This window comes from Nilaparvata lugens, chromosome 2, assembly GCF_014356525.2.
Source record: "Nilaparvata lugens isolate BPH chromosome 2, ASM1435652v1, whole genome shotgun sequence".
Taxonomy (NCBI): domain Eukaryota; kingdom Metazoa; phylum Arthropoda; class Insecta; order Hemiptera; family Delphacidae; genus Nilaparvata; species Nilaparvata lugens.
In genome coordinates this window covers 91,559,493-91,585,961 of record NC_052505.1, presented here as the reverse complement: position 1 = coordinate 91,585,961, position 26,469 = coordinate 91,559,493, and the positions used below count along the sequence as shown (strand labels likewise).

General features: G+C 33.7%; 1 protein-coding gene across 1 annotated transcript in view; it reads left to right on the top strand.

Moving 5' to 3' along the window:
- Positions 1-26,467, top strand: part of LOC120349721 (solute carrier family 35 member F5-like) — a gene marked incomplete at its 3' end in the record, with an annotated part of 27,693 nt that extends 1,226 nt beyond the window's left edge. Inside the window, 9 exon segments of the mRNA XM_039420257.1 lie at positions 649-786; positions 7,018-7,042; positions 7,045-7,073; positions 9,019-9,132; positions 12,374-12,553; positions 14,201-14,356; positions 18,186-18,339; positions 20,762-20,921; positions 26,365-26,467. Of these exon segments, the coding sequence (XP_039276191.1) occupies positions 649-786; positions 7,018-7,042; positions 7,045-7,073; positions 9,019-9,132; positions 12,374-12,553; positions 14,201-14,356; positions 18,186-18,339; positions 20,762-20,921; positions 26,365-26,467 (1,059 nt within the window).
- Between the last annotated feature and the right edge of the window lie 2 nt (positions 26,468-26,469).

Below are 26,469 nucleotides of genomic sequence, written 5' to 3'. Positions count from 1 at the left end.
AGAAGTAGATAAATTTAAGGATATCAAAATATTGCACAAGACAATATGGTACTGACATCAATCCAAATCGCTACCATATTACAAAAGGGGTCAGCAGTGTGAGACATTACCATGTGTCATCAATGACGGTATTTTGATTAGAATTCCTTATACTTTCTGTGACTTGTAGTACTGCTTCAACTTTAATATATGACCCTGTATTTCAGTCAGTTGATTTCAGTGATTATGTTGAACTATTTAAATAAATCATGAGAATGTATTATTTCTGAAGATTTAATGATCAATACTGTATATTGCTGATTTATCCAACTCATTTGGTGAAGAATATAGCTGGTTGATAATTTTATTGATTTGTCAATAATAATAATAATGAAAAATACTAGTACAAGATTGGTCATGCATGAAGACAGGATTAAAAATGAATCTCATCGGACTTTAAGTGTGAAGAAACCTTTACAATAGTGTTATGTTCTGACACAATTATGGAAACTTGAATAATCTTTAAATAACAAGTTCGTTCAGAATTTTCGTAGAAATCATAAGTTGCGAACCGTAATTTATTTTGGTAATGAATAAAAAATATTGAGCCCTTTATCTAATTTTTCCTCAAATATTTTGCATGCTAATCTATATGTTTACATTTTTCAGTACATCTACAAGAATGCGAAGTTCGAAAAGCCTTTCTTCAGCACTTATTTGAAGACTTCCATGTTTTCCGTTTACTTGCTGGGATTATGTCTTTGGCCACCATGGAGAGACCAATGCAACAGACCTTCAAATTACATGGTAGGTGCAGTTATAATGAGAAGTTCACTATTATAATTATGTTTCCATCATGAAATACTGAATACTTAATTGAATACTCTCTTATCAAATACGACATATCCCACTGCAATTCACTATATTGAGGTACACGTTATAATGGCAGTGAAGAAAGATAGGAGAACAATGCTGCTGATTCTCTGCCTTGGCACTGCCTTCTATGTCTAGTTACACACACTTCGACTTTTGGACGTACGATATTTTCCGTCCTCATAAATTCTAATATCGGGCACCGAGCTTCGCTCGTTATTTTATTTATTGATAAACAGAATACAATTCTCTAAAATGATCGTGTTTATATTTAAGATTTTCTGGGATTTTGATTTTTCACATACTCATTCCCTCACTCACTTTTTACTATCTACAGGCGACGAAAGGCTCAGCTGTTACATCCAAGGATGAATTATCCTTTTAATGTCGTTCAGCGAGTTTTCCCAAGGATGAGACCTAGTGCTATCGATTTTTTATATCATAAACCTACTTGTTCCAATTTCGTGAAAATCATTAGAGCCGTTTTCGAGATCCGTTGAACATAAATAACCAGATAAAAATACAGAAATTACTCGCTTAATATATTAGGATCAGATATTAAGGTCCGCACAGACTTTCGCTCTGCTCCGCAACGAACGTCACTCCAGCAGAGCGATTGATGATCGACCGGGGAGCAAGAGTGGTTCGACGGGTATATACTGTTTCCGTATATATTATGAAATAGTAACCGTTCATTCTTGTTATAATAATCAATTTTATTTTATCATCAAGATTTACAGTATTTTTCAATTCAATAATAAATTTAAATAATTAAGATAAAAATAAATGAAATATAGATCTGAGTACCCTTTTGAATAATATAAATATTCTATTAACTAGTAGTTCTGCGAACAGTAGACCTCGCTCATGAAGCCTACAACTTTCAAACTAATGAGAAGGGCCATTAAGAAAGTACCGTATATTGTGAAGATTATCCATGACATCTATTATTTTATCCTTTGAAAGTGCTAAAGACATTGTTTCCAGGGTCACCAGACTTATAAATGTCGCTCAAGCAGGTACCTTCATATCGTCCCCATATTTACAATATTACAAATTTTCTAACAATTAATTATAAGAAATCGGTCAACTGACAGATAATGAAATATGCAGTAGGCAATTTAGACCAGGAATCGTCTCACAGACGATATAGCGAGACGGAAATGATTCTAAATACGTGGGTATGTTGGTGACAATGACAGGAGGTTGCTAATAATGTTTTTCATGAAAAGTGGATTCAATGTTATGGCGGCTTGTTATGCCAATGCAGAATGTTTATGCTCACAAGTCGGTTTCCCATCTCATACTAAAGCGAAAACCGGTCTCCGGCCCGTTCGGTAGGTCTAGAAACTATTCATCTATGAAACAGGGAAATATCGTGTTGAAAAGGGAAGAAATGGTACAATCAAGTGAGAAGTTTTCTTCAATTAATAAATACAGTATGATTTGTAGTGACTCAGTTGTTTCAAGGTTCACCGCTGACAACTCTTGTCCTCTATCGATAGCATTCTAACGATACCATTCATTCAATACAGCACATTTTAGAGCGGCACAATTTATTTTCAATTTATATAAAACCGGAGGTCTTATCAAAATTCGTTTCTGCGCCTTGTTTCAAAGAACTGCATACCAAATTTCATCCAAATCGGACAATAATGCGACTGTAACTGCGGTACCAAAAACAAGAAAGCCGATCGAGTCGGAACTAAGACCTCAGCTTCGCTTGGGTAGGATAGCGCTATCTGCCTTTTTTGAATATTAGACAGGATAGCAACAAATCAATACTGCCATTATAACGTGGACTTTACTATAGAATTGATCACTTTTTTGCGTGTGCATTTGAATTAAATTGTAGGATCTCGCTTCATCGTTATCAATTCAACGGCAGCTCACAGAAGGTGGCTCGAAAGTTTCATAAATTTTAAGTCGGTTTTTTGAGAGACTTGAACTTTCAAATTGGTGTTATATCATTAAATATTTTGATAGGGCTACAATATTAATAACAAAGATTACTAGTACATTTGATAATGGCGAGAATCGTCCGAAACTACTCGTGTTTAAGAATGAAGAAGTATACTATAGTGAGGTCCACGTTATAATGGCATTTTTTGATTAACATTGGTGTAGTTTCCTTGTCATTCGACAAAGCAGATAGCGCTATCTCTTTCTAGCTCTGCAAAGTTGCCAGATCATTTTAACATGTAAAAATATAAATTCATAACGAAATATTTAGGTCCGGTTTCCGAGCTCGGGATTTAGCTAAGTCCCAGACTTCAAACAGCTGGAGTCAGAAAATTGGTTTTCCAAAAGGGGGGCGTAGTCGCAGTCATTGTAATAGTCACGTTTGAATTAAATTTCAAAAAAAAAAACTAGAAAATTGAACACAAAATAAAATAAGAAAAAATAGTGAAAGATTCAGCTATTCTGAATTATTTAGGAATGTCTAATTTCGTCAAGTAAAACGTTTCCAATTATTATAGAAATGAGAAAATAAAAACTACGACTACTGTTATAAAACTGCGACTACAAAACTGCGTTTTGGAAAGCTAATTTCTGACTCCAGCTGTTTAAAATCTAGAACTTAGCTAAATCCCGAGCTCGGAAACCGGACCTAAATGTTACTTATAAAAATTCATTATGAAATAATAGAAAAATATAATTTCTTGCTAATAAAATATAAATGATTAATTCAAACGAGAATGAACAGTTGATACTAGATCAATAAACCTGTATCAGCTACCGTCTATAGAGGCATTGGCATCGGCAACGTTGATCTGCTTTCTTTCTTACCCTCCAAGTTCCCTTGAAACTTGATAATGGCGACAACCGTCCAAAACTACTCGTGTTTAAGAATGAAAAAGGATACTATAGTAAGACCACGTTATAAATGGCCGTATTTGATTGTATTGGTGTAGCTACCTTGTCTGTCATTCGACAAACAGATAGCACTATCCTTTTCTAGCTCCACAACGTTGGCAGATCGTCTTTCACTATGTAGAAATATAATTATTAAAACAATTATCTCAATTATGAAAATTTATTATTTTTAATAAAGTTGAAAAAATATTATCTTGAAGAATGAAATATAATTGAATATTTTAATCTTCCGGCAGTCGCGCTGTGTAAAAAGTACAACAGTGTCAGTACAAACTATGAAGGGGTGGTGTCAGTGAATGAGTCACCTATGCATTCCAAAGCTTTCCCCCATCACTCCACTGAGTTGCAGTATCAACGAGCAATGCTTCAGTCTTTAATGGTACATTTAGTCGCGACAGTGCATAAGTCGCACTGTGCATAAGATAGGGAAAGACTGTATACGGGGACTGTGAACGAACCAATAACACAGAATTGATGGCTATGCTTAGTGTACCTTATTGGGCTACGAGAAGGTAATCATCCAAACATTCATAGGCGTAAAATTATCCAATGAGATGGAAATAGTAATTATACAATTATTTAATATGTTTTGACAGTAAACAGAGTACAAAACACTTGGGAAATTGGATTTTGTAAAAATTACAACAAGCGACTGCTTGTGTGATTGAGTAGGGCGCGACTACCAGATGGTTAAACAAGAATGAACAGCTAGTATTGCATTAGGTATACCGGTATCAGCTGTCCTTCTTTAGAAAGCAGTGACAAGGCAGAGAATCTGCAACGCAGTTATTCTATCTTTCTTGGAGTGATCCGTGTCTAGTGGATAGAGTGCTTGCGTAGCAGCAAAGAGATCCCGGGTTCAAACCCTCTCAACACCAAACGTTTTAACCAGATCACTCCCGTGTTATCGGATGGCACGTTAAACTGTCGGTCCCGGCTGAAGTATGACAGTCGTAAGGCCCATTGACGGCTTAAATTATATATTCAGGCGGTGGGACCTTCCCGCGAGGGACTCCCCACCAAAAAAGCCATACGAATTTACTTTTTTCTATCTTTCTTCACTGTCATTATAACGTGGACTCAATATAGTAATCTTTTGTGATTAATATTTTATGTTTGACATACTGATATGCATTTTGTCAGCTAGTTGCGGAAGTTGAAACTGAAAATTATAAAGTTATCCTCCTTTCGGTCGAGTGAGAAGCTATTAATTTATTATAATGGCCCATTGCAGTTTTTCGAAGATATTAGCAATGATAATGAGCCATCAAAATAAACTTTCTGAACAATTATTGCTGCTGTTATTTTTCTATTAAGTCTATCCACCAATTATTATTCAATTATTAATCTTGTTTATCGTTAAGTTCGAATACGGTACATGATAACATTTACTAACTTTTTAAATATTATAGAGCTATTGTTGAATCGTAATCTTTGTTTGCTTATCATGAATGTGCTATTTCTTCTCTACATACATCATACCTCAACACAAAGTAAACTGAATAGTTGTTACGTATATTGCAATAGGTCGACTGAACAATTTATTCTGTTATTATCTAAACACTTAACATTTCACAACTATTATTTACTTATCTTACATGGTTTCATAATCGGAATTTGTTGGAAATGTATTGCGTTTATCAGGCTCATTTCAAATGTATGTGTAAATAAAGTCTAATTTTGACTGGCAATAGTCCGAGGATGAGTTAATCATGATAAGGTATTTGAAGCTTACTTGAGAAAATGTGAAATTCAAATTATTGAAAAATATGAATTGTAGAAAGCTCGTATAACTGTTTTGAACTTTCAGTTCACTATTCATATTTGATTAATTCTCTTCTGACAAAGGTCAATATTCTAACGCAGCTAATGTGAAATGTCGTAAGGACAATAAAGTAAGGATAAAAGGGAAATGGGGTTTCCCCTGATTGGGGTTTTGAATGACCTTTTCCCGACCTTAGGTTAAGCATGGTGAAATGATGTTCTTACATTCCTAATAATCCACGTTGCTCAATAAAGTCATACTCTGAAAACACTTCATGGGCTACTTTATTCAAATTAACAAAAAACAATATTAAAACTTTCAAGCTGCGTTTACACCGGAGTTAATAACACAAGTTTTTAACATTTTGTCATCAACTGATGTTAATTACAAAAGTTAATAACATAATGTTGAGTTGCGTTCACACCGGAGTTGATAGATAACATGAGTTATTAATAAAAAGTTGTCAACTTGACTGAATCGACAAAAATTCTCTTGAAAAAGTTGATAACTCGTGTTTTCAACAGAACATTCGTTCTGCCCGCTCGCCCAGCATCCCTACCCTACAACTACAGCTGTTCCCTAATAACTACAGCTGCAGACAAAACACGTGACAAAGTTATTAACTTTTGTTGATAACAAAACTAGCAGCCAAAAGAAAATGTTATTAACTTATGTTGAAAACTTTGTTTTAAACTCTGGTGTAAAACGTATTATAATTTATTTACATTAGATCAGATGAAGATCATATTTCATGATCACACACATGTTTCAATTCAAATTTGAAGACAATTTTTTGCTTTTTATTCCGGCTGTTATATCATATTATGAATAGTCTCGTTAAATGAAATCATTTGGAAGTCAATTATTGATAACAAGATCTTGTTAATAACAAGGAATTTCTTTTTTATTAGTCATACTCTGATATAGTGAGGTCCAGTATTTGATTAACATTGGTATTGCTATCCTTGTCTATCATTCGACAAAGAGATAGCGCTATCATTTTCTAGCTTCGCTACGTTGCCAGATCGGGTTTCAACATTGTAGAAATTTGTTCAACTAAATATTTAATCTGAATTATGAAAATTTATTATTTAATCATTGATAAAAAATCTTGACAATTAACATATAGTTTGTCATTTTAAACTAGAATGAACAGTTAATGTTACATCAGATATACCGGCATCAGCTATCCTCTATAGAAGGCAGTGACAAGGAAGAGAATCGGCAACGCTGGTCACCTATCTTTCTTCACTTCCATTATAACGTGAACCTCACTATAGGCTTGCTACTCTTGAAATTCATGAAAATATTAAACCTCTCGAAATACATGAAAATATTAAATCGAAGTTCTATTCAATTGAAGTCCACCTAGAGATTTATAATATAATATTATTATCTAAGAACGTTACGTCTCAGCGAAATAAAACAACACATTCATTTCAGAGTGCAAAAATGGTCTCCTTCATTGCTGATGTTTTTATCTTCATGATTAATGTTTTTACTGTATTTTGTTTATTTTCCAGTACATTGAACCTGATATGGACGATGAGAGTTTTATACTGAAGCAAATACTAGTCTTGTAAGTTATTTTTCACCTATTTATCACATTTTCTTGTCAATGTTCTATGTAGTCTCTAAAATTAATAAATTATTAAAAATATTATTTATTGGATCACTAGAACCCTTTTATATAATTGTTGATACTACCTGTCATTATAGTGATTCTATAGAATATAACTACCAAGTAGCCCTGAATAAATAAATGAATTATTTATTCGATTAGTTGTTCATTATAATAATGCGAGGCGTTAAATTTGCAATCTTATTTAGAAAATTACTTGCAAAGTACCTATTTAATCAATTTAGTGTAATTAATATATTCTATATAATTTTGTTTTCTTGTTCTTTTGTAAACATCTTAATGGGAAAAAATAATTATTAATTTGAATAATTTCTGTGGATGTTGGACGACACATCCAGAGGAGTTTATTCATAATAATTCAGGAACATTACATATTATTTTCTCATACATTTTCAATATATAACAATATTCAAGGTTTTCAAAATGATACCTCACTTCACTATATAATATATGTGTCGAGGTGAATCAATGAATGGTTCATCTTGTACTCATCTATTCTATATTAATCGTAGAATATTCAAACTCAGTATTACCATAGAGAAACGATAGCATAAGTAGAGATCCCATGGTATAGGGCGTTATGTCGCAACTTTTACTGTTATCCAAGCCGATAGTTCACGTAGTTCTTCCTATGCAGCCTTGTGACGCTGGTTGTCTCTCAAATTGTGCCGTTCATACACTCTCACCCCAAAAAAATTAACAATAATCGACAGTAATCGGCTTGAGATAACAGTAAAAGTTGCGACATAAATTCCCTATACCATGGGATATCTACTTAAGCTATACAATCTACTTATATATGCTATATATCTACTTATCATACAATCACTTAATTTTTTATAACTTTATGAATATTTTCTCCAAGTAAACAAAAGTACAAACAAACACGAGCAGAATTTTCAATAAATATTGGTCAACTCTAATGTCCGGTTTCACTAAGCTCGTTCAAGACATTATTCGAACATGATTAAGCCGGGTACATATTTACAAATGTGCACTGGGATTAAGGCTGTTCAAAGGCTAAAAATAAACTTTCTACTCGTGATATTTTTCGAAGTTTTTCGATTTGTATATCATCAAGCTATCAAAATAAAAACATTTCTCAGGAAAACATTTTTTTCTTATTACTTTTTGAGATATGAGCGACTAAAATTTGAATTTTTGGGACAGAACACTTCAAATTCGGTACGATATAAATCCATGAGATTTAGAGGATAGATTCTTCATGGTATTGTTGATCTAGTAAAACAAAAATTTTCGAAAAATATTAATTTTTGGAAAAGTTATCCAATTTACCAAAAATAACTCAACTAAAAGTTATTTTTAGTATATTGAATAATTATCTTAAAAATTGATATTTTCAGAAAATTTTTGTTTTACTAGATCAACAATACCATGAAGAATCTATCCTCTAAATCTCATGGATTTATATCGTACCGAATTTGAAATGTTCTGTCCCAAAAAATTCAAATTTCAGTCGCTCATATCTCAAAAATTAATGATCAGAAAAAAAATTCCTGAGAAAACTTTTTCATTTTGACAGCTTGATGATATATATTATAAAAATCAAAAAACTTTGAAAACTATCACGAGTAAAAAGTTTATTTTTAGCCTTTGCACAGCCTTAACAATAGTAACTTTCGCCATAGAAATCATATGTTTCAGTGCACTCGTTGCAAAGCGTATCTGATTTGACCGTGTTCAAATGTCTTGACCGACCTGGGTGGAACCGTACATAAATGTTCAAATTGACATGAATTATAAAATTTATTATTGTCTAGCAAAGAAATGTTTGTTTGTTGAGATTTTTGTTGCAGAGTGATTTATTATTGTGCTAACACAGATATCTTTGTTTGTTGAATTGTTTGATTGTTTGTTGCAGAGTGATCCCACATTCGTGCCGATCAAGTTTCCTGAAAGAAATGAAAGAAACTCCGGCACTGAGAGTGATGACTCATCAGTGCAGAGATCTGTTCGATTCAGCAAATTGGCAGAGGTGAGAATGGGCTACGGTTCACGACATTCCTTGGTGTAAAAGTTTTCATGTAGAATGAGAAAAATTGTAATCTAAAAGAATTTATCGTTTTGTGACAATTTAGGTTGTAGGCCTTGTGATAATTTTCGAGACAACTTGATGTCAATTCTTTTGAAAATTACCTTGAATAGAAAATTAAATTTATCGTTTTGTGACAATTTAGGTTTTAGGTTGTGTGATAATTTTCGACCCAACTTGATGTCACTTCTTTGAAAATTACTTTGAATAGAAAATTAATTACTTATTCTCTCTCTTGCTTTTGAAATTGAAATTTATTTGCCAAATAATTTTACAGACATTTCTACAATCACAAAATAATAGGTTACAGTATAAACAGTAATAAAGTTAACAAAAGTACAACATTTTAGAAGTATATAAATTAACAAGATTATGTGATAATAGTAAGCAAAGTAATAATAAAATCTTGGCTCTACTAGCAAAAGTAACACTAGAACGCCAGTAGTGAGTTCAATTAAAAAGTAATTGTATAACATTATGTAAAGTACAAGTACAAAAGAGTACAAGTTATTTCCACTTCTTTTTCTGCACATTCTCTGAGTATTAAATGTATACCTAAAACAATGACAAAAGTTGAAACATTTGAATTGAATAATTCCATTCGAGCAGTGAGTATCGACCACCAATAGGATTGGTGGTTTTTAGGTGACTTTATAGCCTGAATATCACCATAGAATCGTCAGTTTTTCAATTCAATTCATTACCAAATTAATACACAAAAATATCACATAAAAGGTGAACAACCCTACTTTAACTGAATGAATTGAGCAGTGAGTGATTGATGATAATAATAATATAGCTTTATTTACATTCTTAAAAGAACAAAAGCTTCTTTTATGAGGTATATATGTGGTTGGCAACAAATGCAATTTTACATTAATTTGAATTATAAAATTTTCCACTTCTCAATTCAGAATCTGTCAATAATTTTTTCCCATCTTCCCCTGTCTCTCTAGCTTCGGTCAGTTGATTGGTACCATGAGACATATTTTATGTTATATTTTCTCTATAATACACAAAACAATTATATCAGAAAGTGATAATTGACCGAGCGACGTGAGGTCTAAGATTCTAGTCGACGGTTTGGCATTTCTCTTAATGTTTATATGTTTTTATGTTGCGCATTTACGGCGAAACGCGGTAATAGATTTTCATGAAATTTGACAGGTATGTTCCTTTTTTAATTGCGCGTCGACGTATATACAAGGTTTTTGGAAATTTTGCATTTCAAGAATAAAAGGAAAAAGGAGCCTCCTTCATACGCCAATATTAGAGTAAAAATCAGACTATAGAATTATTCATCATAAATCAGCTGTCTAGTGGACTATAATACTACCCGTTCAAAAACATCGAACACCTTGAAAATGTATCTTTCCATCAACATTAGTAGACAGTTGACTATAATACTACCCGTTCAAAAACATCGAACACCTTGAAAATGTATCTTTCCATCAACGTTGTAGACAGTTGCAGCCAGACCTGATAACAGCGCTCACACTCACATTCCGGGACGACACGTCACGGTACGATAGGACAGAAAGCTCTATGTTTATTCAGAATTTTTTCTAGACATTTTGAATTGATAAGATATTTGAACATAACAGGTCAATGTAACTTACTGAGCGCGAGGTCTACTGTTCACAGAACTACTAGTATGCACTTAAATAGAATGTTAGCAGTAATGATCAAGAAAATGATCGAATACTGCTACTATAACGTGAGCCTTATTGTAGAATTGATCACTGTTCTTGTTTTGCGCATCTCATTTCTAGAATTTCGTTTCTTCGGTCATGAATTGTAACGAAAACTCCACTAAAGGTGACCTGAAAGTTTCAAGTCGGTTTTGTTTAGAGACATTTTTTGAACTATCAAATTAATATTTTCTCATTCAAATATCCTGATAGGGCTACTTAAAACATTAATTAGTGAGGTCCACGTTATAATGGCAGTGTTTCATTAGCAATGGTATTGCTATCCTTGTCTTTCATTCAACAAAGCGGATAGCACTATCTCTTTCTCGCTTTGCTCTGTTGCCAGATCGTCTTTGAAAAATGTAGAATTAAAAATTATTTAACAAAATATTTCATCCTTATTATGAAAATTTATTATGAAATAATTGAAAAATATAATTTCTTGCTTGATAAAATATAATTGATTATATTAAACGTAGACCGGCGCAAATGTCGAATAAGGCACTCCGTGGTCATTTTTGGGTAACAGCCGTGAAAGATGTCTCAATCTCTTCGTTAGGTCTAGCATAATAAGGATCGTCTTTGAACAATGTAGAATTAAAAATTATTCAACAAAATATTTCATCTTAATTGTGAAAATTCATTATGAAATTATTTAAATTTATAATTACTTGCTTAATAAAATATAATTGATTATTTTAAACGACAATGAACCGTTAATATTACATCAATAAACCTGTATCAGCTACCGTCTTTGAAAGGCATTGACAAGACAGAGGATCGGCAAAGTTTTTCTCCTATTTCTCTCCACTGCTATTATAACGTGGACCTCACTATAGATGGTTCATTCACGAGAAAAACTCCCCATAAAGCTGCCTGCACACGGGGACAATCCATAGTAGCTTTAAACATACAGAAAAGATAGCATAAGAAGATATTCTTTTGCTATCTCTTTCTCGCTTTGCTCTGTTGCCAGATCGTCTTTGAACAATGTAGAATTAAAAATTATTCAACAAAATATATCATCTTAATTATGAAACTTCATGATTGAAATATATAATTTCTTGCTTAATAAAATATAATTGATTATTTTAAACGACAGTGAACCGTTAATTTTACATCAATAAACCTTTAATACCTTCAGCTTCATCCATTACCCACAATATTGTGGAATCGATGGCGTCAAAAAATCAAAACACGTACAAACACATGAAAAAAAACTTTAACAGTTCAGATGGCAGTGATCCAGTGCTCACGCTCTCAATAAAAATTCAAATTATGACCCATAAATTCGTTTACACTGAAGTATACCTTTGCACACATGTATCAGCTACCGTCTATAAAAGGCATTAACAAGAAAGAGGATTAGCAACGTTGTTATATCTTTCTCCACTGCCATTATAACGTGGACCTCACTATAGTATACTCGACAATTGATAATGAAAATTCAATTTGAATTAGATGAAGCAGTGAGTTGATTGGTGTTGCTGTAGGTACGCCACATGTCTGAGTCGGATGCGAAGGAGGCGTTGCTGGCGCGTCTGTCGTATCAGGCCAGCCTGCGAGCCAATGACGCGGCGCGTCGACAAGCCTGCAAACTGGGCGTCGACAAGGTGGCCAAACTGGCGCTTGTCTTCTGCCTGCTTTGGTTTGTCGCCAACTACACATTCCAGGTAACCTTTCACATTCATAGTATTTTTTGCACCTAGGGCGGAAAATGTGTGCCGGCTTAAAATATCAATTTCGAGTCGAAGTCGAGTACTTTAAGGGCCGGTTTCCAAGCTCGGGATTTAGCTAAGTCCTAGACTTAAAACAACTGGAGTCAGAAAATTGGCTTTCCAAAACGGGGCGTAGTCGCAGTCATTGTCATAGTCATGTTTGAATTAAATTTCAAAAAACTAGAAAATTGAACACAAAATAAAATAAAGAGAAAATAGTGTAAAGTTTCAGCTATTTTGAATTATTTAGGAACGTCTAATTTCGTCAAGGAAAAACGTTTCCAATTATAGAAATGAGAAAATAAAAACTACGACTACTGTTATAAAAGCTGCGACTACGCCCCGTTTTGGAAAGCCAATTTTCTGACTCCAGCTGTTTAAAGACTAGGACTAAGCTAAATCCCGAGCTCGGAAATCGGCCCCAAGTGATCGAGAGCCGGAAAAACAAGTTCGCCCGAGTTGCGAACGCTGTTTTTCATAACCATCTTAGAATAAAATAGAATAGAAAAAACGTTTATTGAAAAATAAGCTACCTTAAGCGAATCTCAAAGAGGCTGCTTGACAAGGTACTATTATACGAAACATGTAAATTCAAATATAAATATACATAATATCAGTGAACTTTATTATTACTTAACCGTTAAAATTACTTACAGAACTTACTTAACAGTTGAAATTATCATGATATTAATTAATTGTTGGCTCAGCTCTCAAAAGTGTTATAATATAAAGTGTTATCTTGATAATAATAATAACTTTGGTCATAATCATCATGATCAAAATCATTGTGATCATAATCATCATGATCAGAATCATCTTGATCATAATCATGTTATCATAATCATTTTGATCATATTATTCTGTCTTCATGTTTAAAACTTTCATGTTAAAGCTGCATTTACAACAAAGTTATTAACAAAATGTTAATAACTTAATCCTTATAGATTCTATTAGATTGAACGGAACTTGATAAACACATATTTCATCATGTGTATGATATTATGTTTACATGAGTATAATATTGTGAATTAAGTGAGATTTTTAATGTTTTTGGCGATTGTGGAGAAGCATTTTTGTTTGGATTTGTATTTAATTGATTAATCTGATAAATTCAAATTGTAGTAAATACATTTTCTTGGACTCAAAATAGTGTGTGAATTGAGTTATCATTTTTACATAACTCTAGACTTTGTAATCCAAATTAAGGGTTAAAGCAGTTTTGGGTGAATGCCTGTTGTTTTTACCTGGATTGTATTGTATATGAATAAATAAATAAGTTATGTTCAATCTAATATAATCTATAAGGATTAAGTATTAACATTTTGTTAATAAATTTGGTGTAAGCGCAGCTTAAGAGTGAGGATGGACAATTATTGTTTTAAACTTGAATGTGAGGAACTTTAAATACAAAAGTTAGAAACTTTCCAATTATTATTAATTTTTTAATTCTGCCATAGCTCAGACGGCAGATATATCAGGCTAGTTGGAATTGCCGTCAGTACTCGTCAGGGACTCTCCACCAATGAAATCCTTAATAATATTACTTTTTAACATAGTGTTAACCGATTTAAGTTAATTAATTAGCATGTGTAATAATTGCAGGCAGCGTTGTCGGAGACAGAGAGCGCAGTGGCGACCGCTCTCTCCTCTTCGTCTAGTCTGTTCACGCTGCTGCTGTCTGCACTCTTCCCCTCCAACCTGGGCGATCGCTTCTCTCTCTCCAAACTGGTCGCCGTCTTTGTCAGCATCTGCGGATTGGTCAGTCCTTATTTATATTGATTGAAATCAACTGTAAAGTGAACACTCATGATTGTACATGGTGGTGCAGAGGAGACTCATGTTTTTCGAACTGATATTACTCGGCGTCGGGAGGAGGTATCAACCTTGAACGAATGTTAGCAGACGGTCCATAGTATGCCGTTTCAGTCCCTATGGAGCGTTGGAGCGTTGGAGCGTTCGTGTGATCGATGTCAAGCAGTTTTTGTTAGAAACAATGAATCTGTAGTCACAGTGAATATTGTCAAATATGAAATATTGACGGAAAAGTGTTGCACTGTGACTACAGATTCATTTGTTTCTAACAAAAACTGCTCGACAGCGAACACACGATGGGCCAAATGAATAAAGTTGAGCATTTGCTCATACTTCTAAAATATGGAGCATTTGCTTCATTTTCTATTAATAAACGTGAGCAAAACCTTTTGCTCATGCTCATCAAAAAAATAGTTTGAGCATTTGCTCAAAAGTTAAAGCTTTTGCTCAAAATTGTATGAATAAACTAGAGCATTTGCGCAACTTTTGAAGCAAATGCTTCAAAAAAGGTGAGTCTAGTCTAGAGCAGCTTATCACCTTTTGCTCATAGTAAAATGGCTCAACTAATTCGTATGAGGAAGAGGAAACTATACCAGATACGATCACAACCAATAGTTGAGAACTATAAAACTCTTTTTAGATTCAACCATGATATGTCACCATTATTCCTACAAAAGAATAAATACAAAAGCTACCTGTTATAAAGATAACCATCACAAAATAGGAAATAGGCATTTAAGAAGATGAGAGTGTAGACGATATAAGAAGGCTATTGATATATAAGAATATGCTGAAGATTATTATAGAGATGACATTTTTTCACGCTATTATTTCAAAATTCTAATCTCAACTAACCTAAAACTCTATTCATAAATAGAAAACATAGCAGACGACGCAAACACAAGCGGTGCACCCTACTTGCATATTTAGCGCTTCCGTGAGCTATAAACACAAAGTAAGGCTACAAAAGTGAATCAGCTGATGAAAAATCTTTAAAATACGTGAGCATTTGCTCCAGAGTTCAGGAGCATAAGGTAAGAGTATAAGGTAAAGCTAAATCATATCAAAATGAGCAAATGCTTTTGCTTCTACCTTTTGCTCATGAGCAAAACCTTATGCTCAATGCTTTTGCTCATGAGCATTTGCTCTGGTTTTATTCATATGGGCCGATGTTGTACGTTCCCACGCTCCATAGCGACTGGAATGGCATAGTATGGGCCGTCTGCCAACATTCGTTCCAGGGCAATTCCCCCTCCCCTCGCCGAGTACTAGCGGTTCGAAAAACATGCGTTTCCTCTGCACCACTCTGTATAACATTTGTGAGACCCATTGACGGCTTGAATGATATGTTCGGTGAAACCTCCAGGAATTTACGAAATTATCAAGTAGGTAATCATTGGAGACCTGTTGCTCTCAGAGCCTGAACTAACGAACTGAGATCTTGAGAAACTGTGACCCTCCCGTACCTATCAGTGAGAGCGAATATTATTCATTTCACAGGTGCGTTAGCATAACGTCCTTTCTAATCCGACTTTTCTATCGCCTTGTATGTATCAGAAGATTCTCATCTCATTTTTGCAATGTAAGTAAATATTTGGTTCGTTTCTTAGTTTGATTTGAAGATCTTTGTTTTGTTTTGAAGTTGATTGTTATGTTTATAGTTTTGAAGAATCCCTCAATCTTGTAAATTACAAGAATAGATAGATCGATTTTATTTTTCAATTGCTACTAGGCTTGTCGCCTATGGTAACATGGTCACAATAATAATCACAGTTTTGCAAATTATCTTAAATTATAACACGGTTTACATGACATGATTTCATTTCATTTATTTTTCATTTAAAGTTACATAGTATCATATTATACATACAGTGTTTTATTTTATATCATTAATAATAATAATAATAATACAAGATCTTATATTATTCATAACAATATAGTGAAATAAAAAAAGGATAGAATTATAATATCAACGAAAATAAGATGCCATTAGGTATACAGTCGAACCTCTGTATAACGAAGTCGATTATCCAGATAAAAAATTCGCTGCAGAGAGGTATTCGTTATTGAGAGGTTGCTCTCTCAAGAAAACTGCCACGATCCTATGGATCTAGTAATATCGTATCACGGCGGTAAATAAATGAATATGGTACCTACATAAAACATATCATCGCGAACTTAGGTAGGGTACCTATTAGGCCAATATTAATATGGAAATTTGAAAATTCATGCAGTTTAAAATAAAAAAGAATGTAATAAGTAAGTAAACTCACCAATTTATTCCCAGAAAGAAGCTTGATTTGTACTATTAGTAGAGTTCAATCAAAGTACATTCTCAGTAGCAATATTTTCAACTTCATTCACCAAAGTTATTTTACTACTTTTCACACTATCAGATGGACGCTAAATACGGTACTTTTGTCAATAACTTCACTATAAATACTATAATAACTCAACTTTCCTATTTTTTAATGTTTTATTTGAAAAAGTGAGTAATTTTCGGTTGAATTTTGCATTTGGATAAAACATCATGTTTAATAAAAGACTCACTTCTATTCAAACAGTCGAACAAGTCGAATGTTGTCTGGTACATTTTTCAGTTTCAATCATTGCCTGATAATTTTAAAAGCTTCTAGAATGTCTTGATCTGACGGATTCTTTTCCTCAGGTTCGTCACAGCCATCATCATCATAGTCAATTCAATGAATTGAAATGTGTGACGAGAGCAAGAATTGAAAGTCCAGTCGTTCACCTGCCTGGTCTACAAATGACAAGTTCTTGGAATTCAATTTCCAGTAACTTGCATTCAATTTCCAACATGTGTTTCAACCTCTATTGATTGTGTACCACCCTATCTTCTACCTACCTGAATTGCCATTATTTTTAGTCTATTGACCTTTCTGCTGAAACTGAACAATTCCTTGAGAATGACCGTCTGCTTTCTATAAACACTACATTTTTTTTATTGAAGTCAAGAGAAAACTTTGTTGTTGAGAGGTCCGAAATTCGTTAAATAGAGGTAAATAAGCAGCCGAAACTCTAAAATGTCATGGGACCAGGTAAAAATTCGTTGTGTAGAGGATTTCGTTGAGTGGAGGTTCGTTATAGAGAGGTTCGACTGTATGATTTATAGGTATCAGCAGGTGTCAAACGCTCCAATACCCCAGCAAGACGAGCTAGAATATTATTGTTATTGTAGGCCTACAACGATTATTGAAAATTGCCAATAAAAAAAAATTATTTACAACATCTACAAAAAGATTGTGATGAAAACATCTCTAAGCAGTTTCACTTAACACAGCAACGGACCTGAACGTACCCAAGGCTGCTGCAAAAATAACATCATTGGGCAGATCATTCCAGAGTCTTGAAGCCGTGACCGTAAATGAGTTATTATACATAACTGTCCGGTGACGAGGTATTAGAAGGAAGTACTCATGCTGTCGCGTGTTCCTGCTGTGAACATGAGCCAGGAGTGTAAATCTTTCCTTCAAATACCGAGGACCTCTCCCCTTGATAATCAGCTGATAAACAAGACTCAACATGAAGTATTGTCTTCTCTCCTTCAACTTGAACCAATTCAGCCTTCTATAATATGGCGTGATGTGGTCATCTCTTCTCGCATCAAAAATAAACCGAATTGTGTAGTTAGAATAGAGTGAATGAAGACTATAAAAAGAAAAGTGTGGTGACTCGTGACCTAAAAGCCTTTACAATATTACACATATTCACGGGTTTCTTAATTTTTTGTGATATGAATTCATTTTTGTTGCAGATTCTTGTTAGTCTGTCCGACATGTCGACAAAAGTGCAGGTACCTTTTGGAGCAATACTTTCCCTGATTAGTGCTTTCTTTTATGCGTGCTATCTAGTCTTGTTGAGGCGTAAAGTTGACCATGAAGATAAAATGGACATTCCTGTATTTTTCGGTAAGTCTTTCTTCTTCACAACAAATTTCACCACATTTTAAAAAATACTGTAACTAGTGGTCATTGTATACCTGTTCAGGCTACCCGGAACTCATCCCCATGCACTGACGTATTGTTGAGGAATTCCTGTCATTTTGTTTGTTGTAGCCCATACATATTGTAAACTGAAATTTTGTGAAATAAAGTAATTTTGACTTTGATTAGTTCTCTAGTATAGTAAAATAATACTAAGATATAGTATAGAAGATTTTATAATACAGTCATCATAAAAGAATGGTGGGGTTTCGAACATGGTTTAAAGAAAAACCAAATTACTTACAGTTAATGTTGTTCATTCATCTAATTTGTCGTCTCAAACAGTTTTTTACATGATTAATGTATGTGCGCGCCCTTAATCGCTCGACAAATATGTCCAAACGATAATCAATTTCTCTCCAAACATTCACAAACATTTCTTCGGTTATGGTTGTCGTTGCTTCATTAATCCTGTTTTCAAGTGGTTCAGGTCGATTTTTTCTTGTGGGGTTACATTAAAAAGATTGTTTATTCACAAAAAAATCGTTTGGACATTTTTATCGAGCGACTAAGGGCGCACATATTGAAATTTATTAATTATGTAAAGAAAACTGTTTGAGACGACAAATTAGATGAATAAACAACATTAACTGTAAGTAATTTGGTTTTTTCTTTAAACCATGTTCGAAACTGCACCATTCTTTTATGATAACTCTGTATAGTAATTAATTTTCTATCATTGCCTGTTTGAATAATTTATTGAATTCATTATTAAATTTTAACAAGTAAGTGTGGCCGTAGCCGAGTGGATCAAATGCTGGCTTTGTGATTCAGAAGCCCGGGTTCAAATCCCGGCCCGGGCAAGATATTTATCTCGGGCCACTCCCGTGTATCGGATGGACACGTTAAGCCGTCGGTCCCGGCTGCCTAAAAAGTAGTCGTTAGGTCATGTCAGAGGCCCTGAAATTGATCAGTTGCGACCTGAAAACTCTGACACCAGACCTGAGCCAGCCAGGTCACTCGATATTATTATTATTATTACAAGTAAGTTACATTTGCTTCTGCTTTTACTGTTACCATCCATTAAAACTATTCCTGATTTCGAATACCAATTCATAACCTAACATCATCTTTACTGTTTAAATTAATGTGATATTGAATTGAGAATTCATCTTCAAGTCTCTGCTCTATCAAAATTAATATAAAATTGACGTATACAATCGTGTAATTAATTATTATTAAACTTGTAATTGCATCAACCAACAGAACTTTGAAGGAAGATCGTTCGATAATTATTGCAAGTTATAAATGAAAATAAAGTGGAGTTTTTATAAAAGATTTCTAAATTTCTATCATGTTCTCTTTTCCCAATCATTCATAATGAGTATGATAATAAGAATTATATTGTATATATGTAAGTTATATAGCTGATCACTTATATAGTCAGCACTCCTCATTCCATTATTGTTGATGTAGCATAGTCGTAGTGGAAGGTAACATTGTATTTAGTAGTCAGTTCCAAGCTAGCGGACATAGAGAACGGAGCTCTATCGCGAGATATAAAATTATTGTAATATGTGAATAGTAAACCATGTGGTTGACAAATAAATTCATTTTTTAAAAAGACTATTTGATTAATCGCAATATTAACTTGTATAAATACATGAAAACACATTCAAAATGACTCATCAACATACGAGTATTTCTCATTAGAATATTGTATCATCTATCTCAGAGAAAAGGTAATGGACAAATGAAGGTTCCAACTGGATAAGATTATTCACAAATATGTTGTTCTCTCTCGATTGTCACAGGTAGAACCAACTTTCTATAGTAGATGACACTTTGGAAACGTATTTGAATGTAATCATATTTCAAAAATGAAATCACAAATAGTCGTTGTCAAAACTATTTAAAAAAGTTGTTTTCAAACAATAGACAACTGTCTTACTTACTCTAGTGTCTCTACTTACTATAGAGTATCAAGTATATTTTATTTTAAATTTAATTTAGTTTTATTATTTGAAGTTTTTGAGTTATCCTTTTTTCCAATTTCCATTAATCATCCTTAGACCATCTAATACCTCATACTCCTTTTTAAATTCCTAAACTCCCAGTTTCATGGAATTTTCCTTAGTTTATTGTTACAGTTAGCATTCATTCTATTCATGTATTTTATTATTTGTAGGCACCTGCTGTAAAATCTTTTAGGTTTAGCGGGACCAATTTTGTAATGCATTTTACTGAATAAAATGATTGATTGTCTATTTCAAAAAGTTTTTCACGTGATTTGATGAGCCAGACTCGCAAGGTTTCAGTTTCAATTCGTTATCCATTCTATTATCTTATGTCTGTATCATCAATATGTAATACTTCATTGATGACAATAACTATTGGTTTGTTACAGGATTTGTTGGTCTCTTCAACTTTCTTCTTCTTTGGCCAATGTTCTTTCTTCTCCACTACACACATTGGGAGTCGTTTGAATGGCCCAACAAACACCAGTGGACTTTTCTTCTCATTAATGGACTGGTGGGCACAGTGTTCTCTGAAGTTTTGTGGCTATGGTAAGTACAATCGTATTACTAATATATTATTCCCCACTGTATATAGAAGAAGACGGTAGGTGTTACGCGCATATTTGTGCTAAATTTCCGGTGTAGCTGACGTCATTTTATATCCAATCATCTGTTTTTAACAAATAAGTTTCATAAATTGCCAATAGTTGTTAAAAACCTCGGTTGGTGGCGATGACACAATCTAGCTGGCTGGCCACTACGCACAAATTTCATGACCTCTACCGTTTTCATCTAAAAACCGTGTTATTCCCCATGTTTTTTATGTTTCCATTCCTGTTACGTCCTAATTTGTATCTAATTGGCTTCCATTTTCCATAAAATGATGTTGAGCAACCCTTGAAATATTTCAAATCTTCAGTTCAAACTCTGATCTTGTTTCTCTTGAAAAGACGTCACAAAGTAGAAGATTTACTTACTTCTTCTCTGTAACGACGTCTTTGTAGTACAATTTATATGTTCTCACAAGTACTAAAATGAGCTATAATCAATAAAGTACTATAATTGATATAGTAACTCAACGCCGCCCTGTAGACTACTACAAGAACCCGACGTTTCCATTCACGGCCTCGGTAGATGAATGACAAATAGAATCAATTATAATTCAATAATAATTATCACAATACTACCGAACCTGGGCAAATAAAGTTGAACTAATAAAAATAATAGGAGAAGGTAGTATATGGCCCCGACTCCTCTGGCAGTATTTTATTGCTTTGATCAGCAGGAGTTTCAATGCTAAAAATAGATCTCATTGTAGGGAATGGAAGGTGGCTAGACGCACAGTAATTCTCCTGCAGCAGTAGAAAAGACTCGACAGTATCAAGGTAATGCGAATAGGAAAGGTCTCATTTATCGAGCTTTAGATTTATGCCAATCTGCTTTTACAAGTGCAGCGCTTGATGGCAGGAGTTTTACTACACATATTGAGTGTGTAGCAACTTGAGGTCACCATCACACAGTTCATTATCAGCTTTAAAACTCCTGCCGATCTGAGCGTTGAAACCTATCTGTGGAGTCGCGGGGTCGTAGACAATGTTCCCCTATTATACAGTGAGTCATATGTATGGGAACCCTTCAATAAAGTCTGGAGTCTGTTGTAGATATAATACTGTAACTTTCAGGATATGCTATTGGTCGAATACTCTACCTTTTGACGTACAACTGAATTTCAACCCCTCATAAGGGGGTGACTTAGGAGTTGTAACTAGAATATTTCAAATGTGTAGTACCCATTGTGTAGTGCATCATTTTAGAGGTCATTTTAAAAAAAGAAAGATGACATCAATAGAAATGTTATATGATACTTGTATCCAAAATGGTGGTTGATTGAAGTTTTAGTTTTTTATAGAAATGAGGGGTTGTAAATTAAATATTTTGATTGTAAACACCCATTGTGTGGTACATCATTTAAAAGGCCTATCTAAAACAAGAAAGATGGCATCAATAGAAATATTCTATGATACTTTTATCCAAAATGGCGGCTGATTGAAGTTTTAGTTATTTATACAAATGAGGGGTTGTAAATTAAATATTTTGAATGTAAACACCCATTGTGTGGTATATCATTTAAAAGGCCTATCTAAAACAAGAAAGATGGCATCAATAGAAATATTCTATGATACTTTTATCAAAAATGGCGGCTGATTGAAGTTTTAGTTTTCAATAAATGATTGATAAAGTTGAATCAGCCGACATTTTGGATAAATTTATCATAGAACATTTTTATTACAGTCGAACCTCTCTATAACGAACCTCCACTTGACGAAATCCTCTACACAACGAATTTTTACCTGGTCCCATGACATTTTGGAGTTTTTGCTGCTTATTTACCTCTATTTAACGAATTTCGGACCTCTCAAGAACAAAGTTTTCTCTTGACTTCAATAAAAAAATGTAGTGTTTATAGGAAGCAGACGGTCATTCTCAAGGAATTGTTTAGTTTCAGCAGAAAGGTCAATAGACTAAAAATAATGGCAATTCAGTTAGGAAGAAGATGGGTGGTGGACAGTCAATAGAGGTTGAAAGACATGTCGGAAATTGAATGCAAGTTACTCTAAATTGGATTTCAAGAACTTGGCATTTGTAGACCAGGCAGGTGAACGACTGGACTTTCTAAATCTTGCTTTTGTCACACATTTCAATTCTTTGAACTGACTAAGATGATTATGGTTGTGACGAACTTGAGGAGAAGAATCCGTCAGATCAAGAAGTCCTAGAAGCTTTCAAAATTATCAGGCAAGGATTAAATCTGAGAAATAGTGTACCAGCCTTTTTATGTTCGACTGTTTGAATAGATGTGAGTCGTTTATTGAACATGATGTTTTATTCAAATGCAAAATTCAACCGAAAATTACTCACTTTTTCAAATAAAACATTGAAAAATAGGGAAGTTGAGTTATTATAGTATTTATAGTGAAGTTATTGACAAAATGACCGTATTTTGCGTTCAATCTAATACAGTAGTAGTGTAAAAAGTACTAAAAAATCTTTGGTGAAGGAAGTAGAAAAATATTGTTACTGCGTATGTACTTGATTAAACTCTACTAATAGTAAAAATCAAGCTTTCTAGAAATAAGTTAGTGAGTTTACTTCCTTATTACATTCTATAAATATTCAAAAAAAAACAAGTTTTTTATTTAAAACAGCATGAATTTTCAAATTTCAATATAATTGGCCTAATAGGTACCCTACCTACGTTCGCGATGATATGTTTTATGTACCATATTCATTTATTTACCGCCGTGAACCATATTACAAGATCCATAAGATCGTGGCAGTTTTCTTGACAGAACAACCACTCAATAACGAATACCTTTCAGCAGCGATTTTTTTCTCGGGATAATCGACTTCGTTATACAGAGGTTCGACTTTAATGTCATCTTTCTCGTTTTGAAAAGGCCTTTGAAATGATGTACCACACAATGGGTGTTTACTCTCAAAATATTTGAGTTACAACCCCTCATTTCTTTAAAAACTAAAACTTAATCCGCTGCCAATTTGGATAAAAGTATCAAAGAATATTTTTTTATTTCATATTCTTTGTTTTAGAAAGGCCTTCAAAATGATTTACCACACAATGGATGTTAACACTAAAAATGTTTGAGTTACAACCCCTTAGCCACCCCCTTAAGAGGGGTTGAAATTTAGTTGTACGTCAAAAGGTAGAGTATTTGACCAATAACTTATCCTGAAAGTTACAGTATTATGTCTACAACAGTCTCCAACTTATTGAAGGGTTCCCATACATATGACTTACTCTGTATATTTTTTATCCCGTATGATGCTCTCATGAGGTTTTAGCGTGTGTAATGGGATGATGTGATGATCAAAAGTCCATGTCTCTACCGGCGGAATTTGAATCCTCGACCAGCAGACTGAAGGGTGCAACGCCGTAGTCGTCACAACTAACCTGACCGTCAATTGTTATTAGTCACTATATTTACACAACTTCGGTGATTGTGTGAGATGTATTAAAATTATTTAACACTTTAACCGAACCACCGGTCTGTGAGACCAGAGGCAAAATTATTTTTCTAGTAGTGGAGAAACAAAATTGTGAATAAAAAAATTGCTGCCCGCTCTAAAACTTTCCCCCACTATTCCTCAACAATCTATTGAAAAACGTACCGGTCTCAACTACCGGATCTTTCGGATAACATTTATTTTTTACCGGTCTAGAATACCGGATGTTTCGACTAACATAAATTTTGAGCATTCAATTTTTTTCTAATGTTTTCTCTCCATTATTTCGGCATTTTATTGGCATTTTTTATTTGAAAAACTAATTTTTGTAATTTGGAAAACGTTGGTTTAGGAAAATTGATGACAAAGGATGAGTTATCAACCATACAAGCCCCAGCCTTTGAAACTTGTATCAATACGATGCTTCACAATGAAGTGTCACAAAATAAACATTCACTTGAAATAAATGATTCTAACCACTAAAGTTATTTATGAACATTTCTTGTAATAAAATAACTGGAGGCTGAAAACGTTTGCTCAAACAAGTTTCTTGATAACATGAAAAACATCATTATTTTTAATGATTACCTTTCAGTTTTGCTATAAATCCTATATTGATAGAATATTTCTCCATGATTATTGTTCTGAGTAGTAACTGATAGTATCTTACACGGATTTTTGTATTGGGGGTTTTTCACATCCAACATCATAGATTTATTACATATCAATGTTTCCAAATTTTTTTCTATTCTTCCATCACTCAATTTGCAACTGAAATCTATATTATTCTTTACTATAATTGAAATTCATCAATGAAAAATATTTAAATTCATATTTAGTAGAAAATATATCAAATATAACACTTCAAGTCTGTGAGACCGGATGTTTCGGTTTAGGTCAGTTTGGACCATGTTTCGGTTAAAGTGTTTAGGATTATAAATTAGAATTCGTCCAAGTTCTTCGATAGGGCTACTTGAAAGTATTACAAAGAATTACTATAGTCAACCGCACGAAAATAGTTCGATGACAATTGAACGGCTATGTACTACCTCACCCGAAGACAATGAACGTTGCCTAATAAGAGCATTTAGTCAAGACAAGACATGATCAGACACGTTCAGTCACAATACTCCACATAGTTGCTTATGACGCAACTAACACTGATTAGTCATTGCAGTTAGACATGTCTTCATAAGCAACTATGTGAAGTATTGTGACTAAACGTGTCTGATCATGTCTTGTCTAAGGCTTAGGCTAGGCGCACACCAGTCATTCAAGACAAGACAAGACATGATCAGACACCTTCACAATACTTCACATAGTTTCTTATGAAGACATGTCTAATTGCATTGACTAATCAGTGTGAGTTGCGTCATAAGCAACTATGTGAAGTATTGTGACTGAACGTGTCTGATCATGTCTTGTCTTGACTAACTGGTGTGCGCCTAGCCTTAGAGTTGATCAACGTTGTCCACAGCTGATTATGAATGAGAATTATTAATATTTTTATCATACACCTGATGAATTGGCAATGCTTATTGTTTATGTGAGGAGGCACTCAGCCGTCTGAATGGCGTGCTTTATCAAGCCAAAGTTTATGAAAACGTCAATAATAAAATTCATTTTGACACTTGATAATGGAATAAATACCCGTAACTAATGGCCTCTGAAATAAAATAAGGGTAATACCAATTGTTTGCTATTAAATTAGAGTTGTTTCTATTTTTAACTATTGTTAAACGAATGAGCGCTCATCGAATTTTCATCTAGCTGTTTACCCTGTTGTCAATATTTGGATTAGCAGAAGTCTTCGGTGTTATTTACAGCATTTAATTTGGATTTTCGTTTAGCAATAATTATAAATATAATTATTACAATTAAAATTTAATTTCTCAGTAATTTTCATCTGTTTATATTTTATTCACCTTATTCATTAGTGTAAAATTGATCGTTGTAATGTTTGTTACAGGGGCTGCTTTCTGACATCGTCGTTGATAGCGACTGTAGCAATGAGCCTGACAATTCCGATGTCGATGTTGGCCGACGTGCTGTTCGAGCGGGTGCACTATCCTGG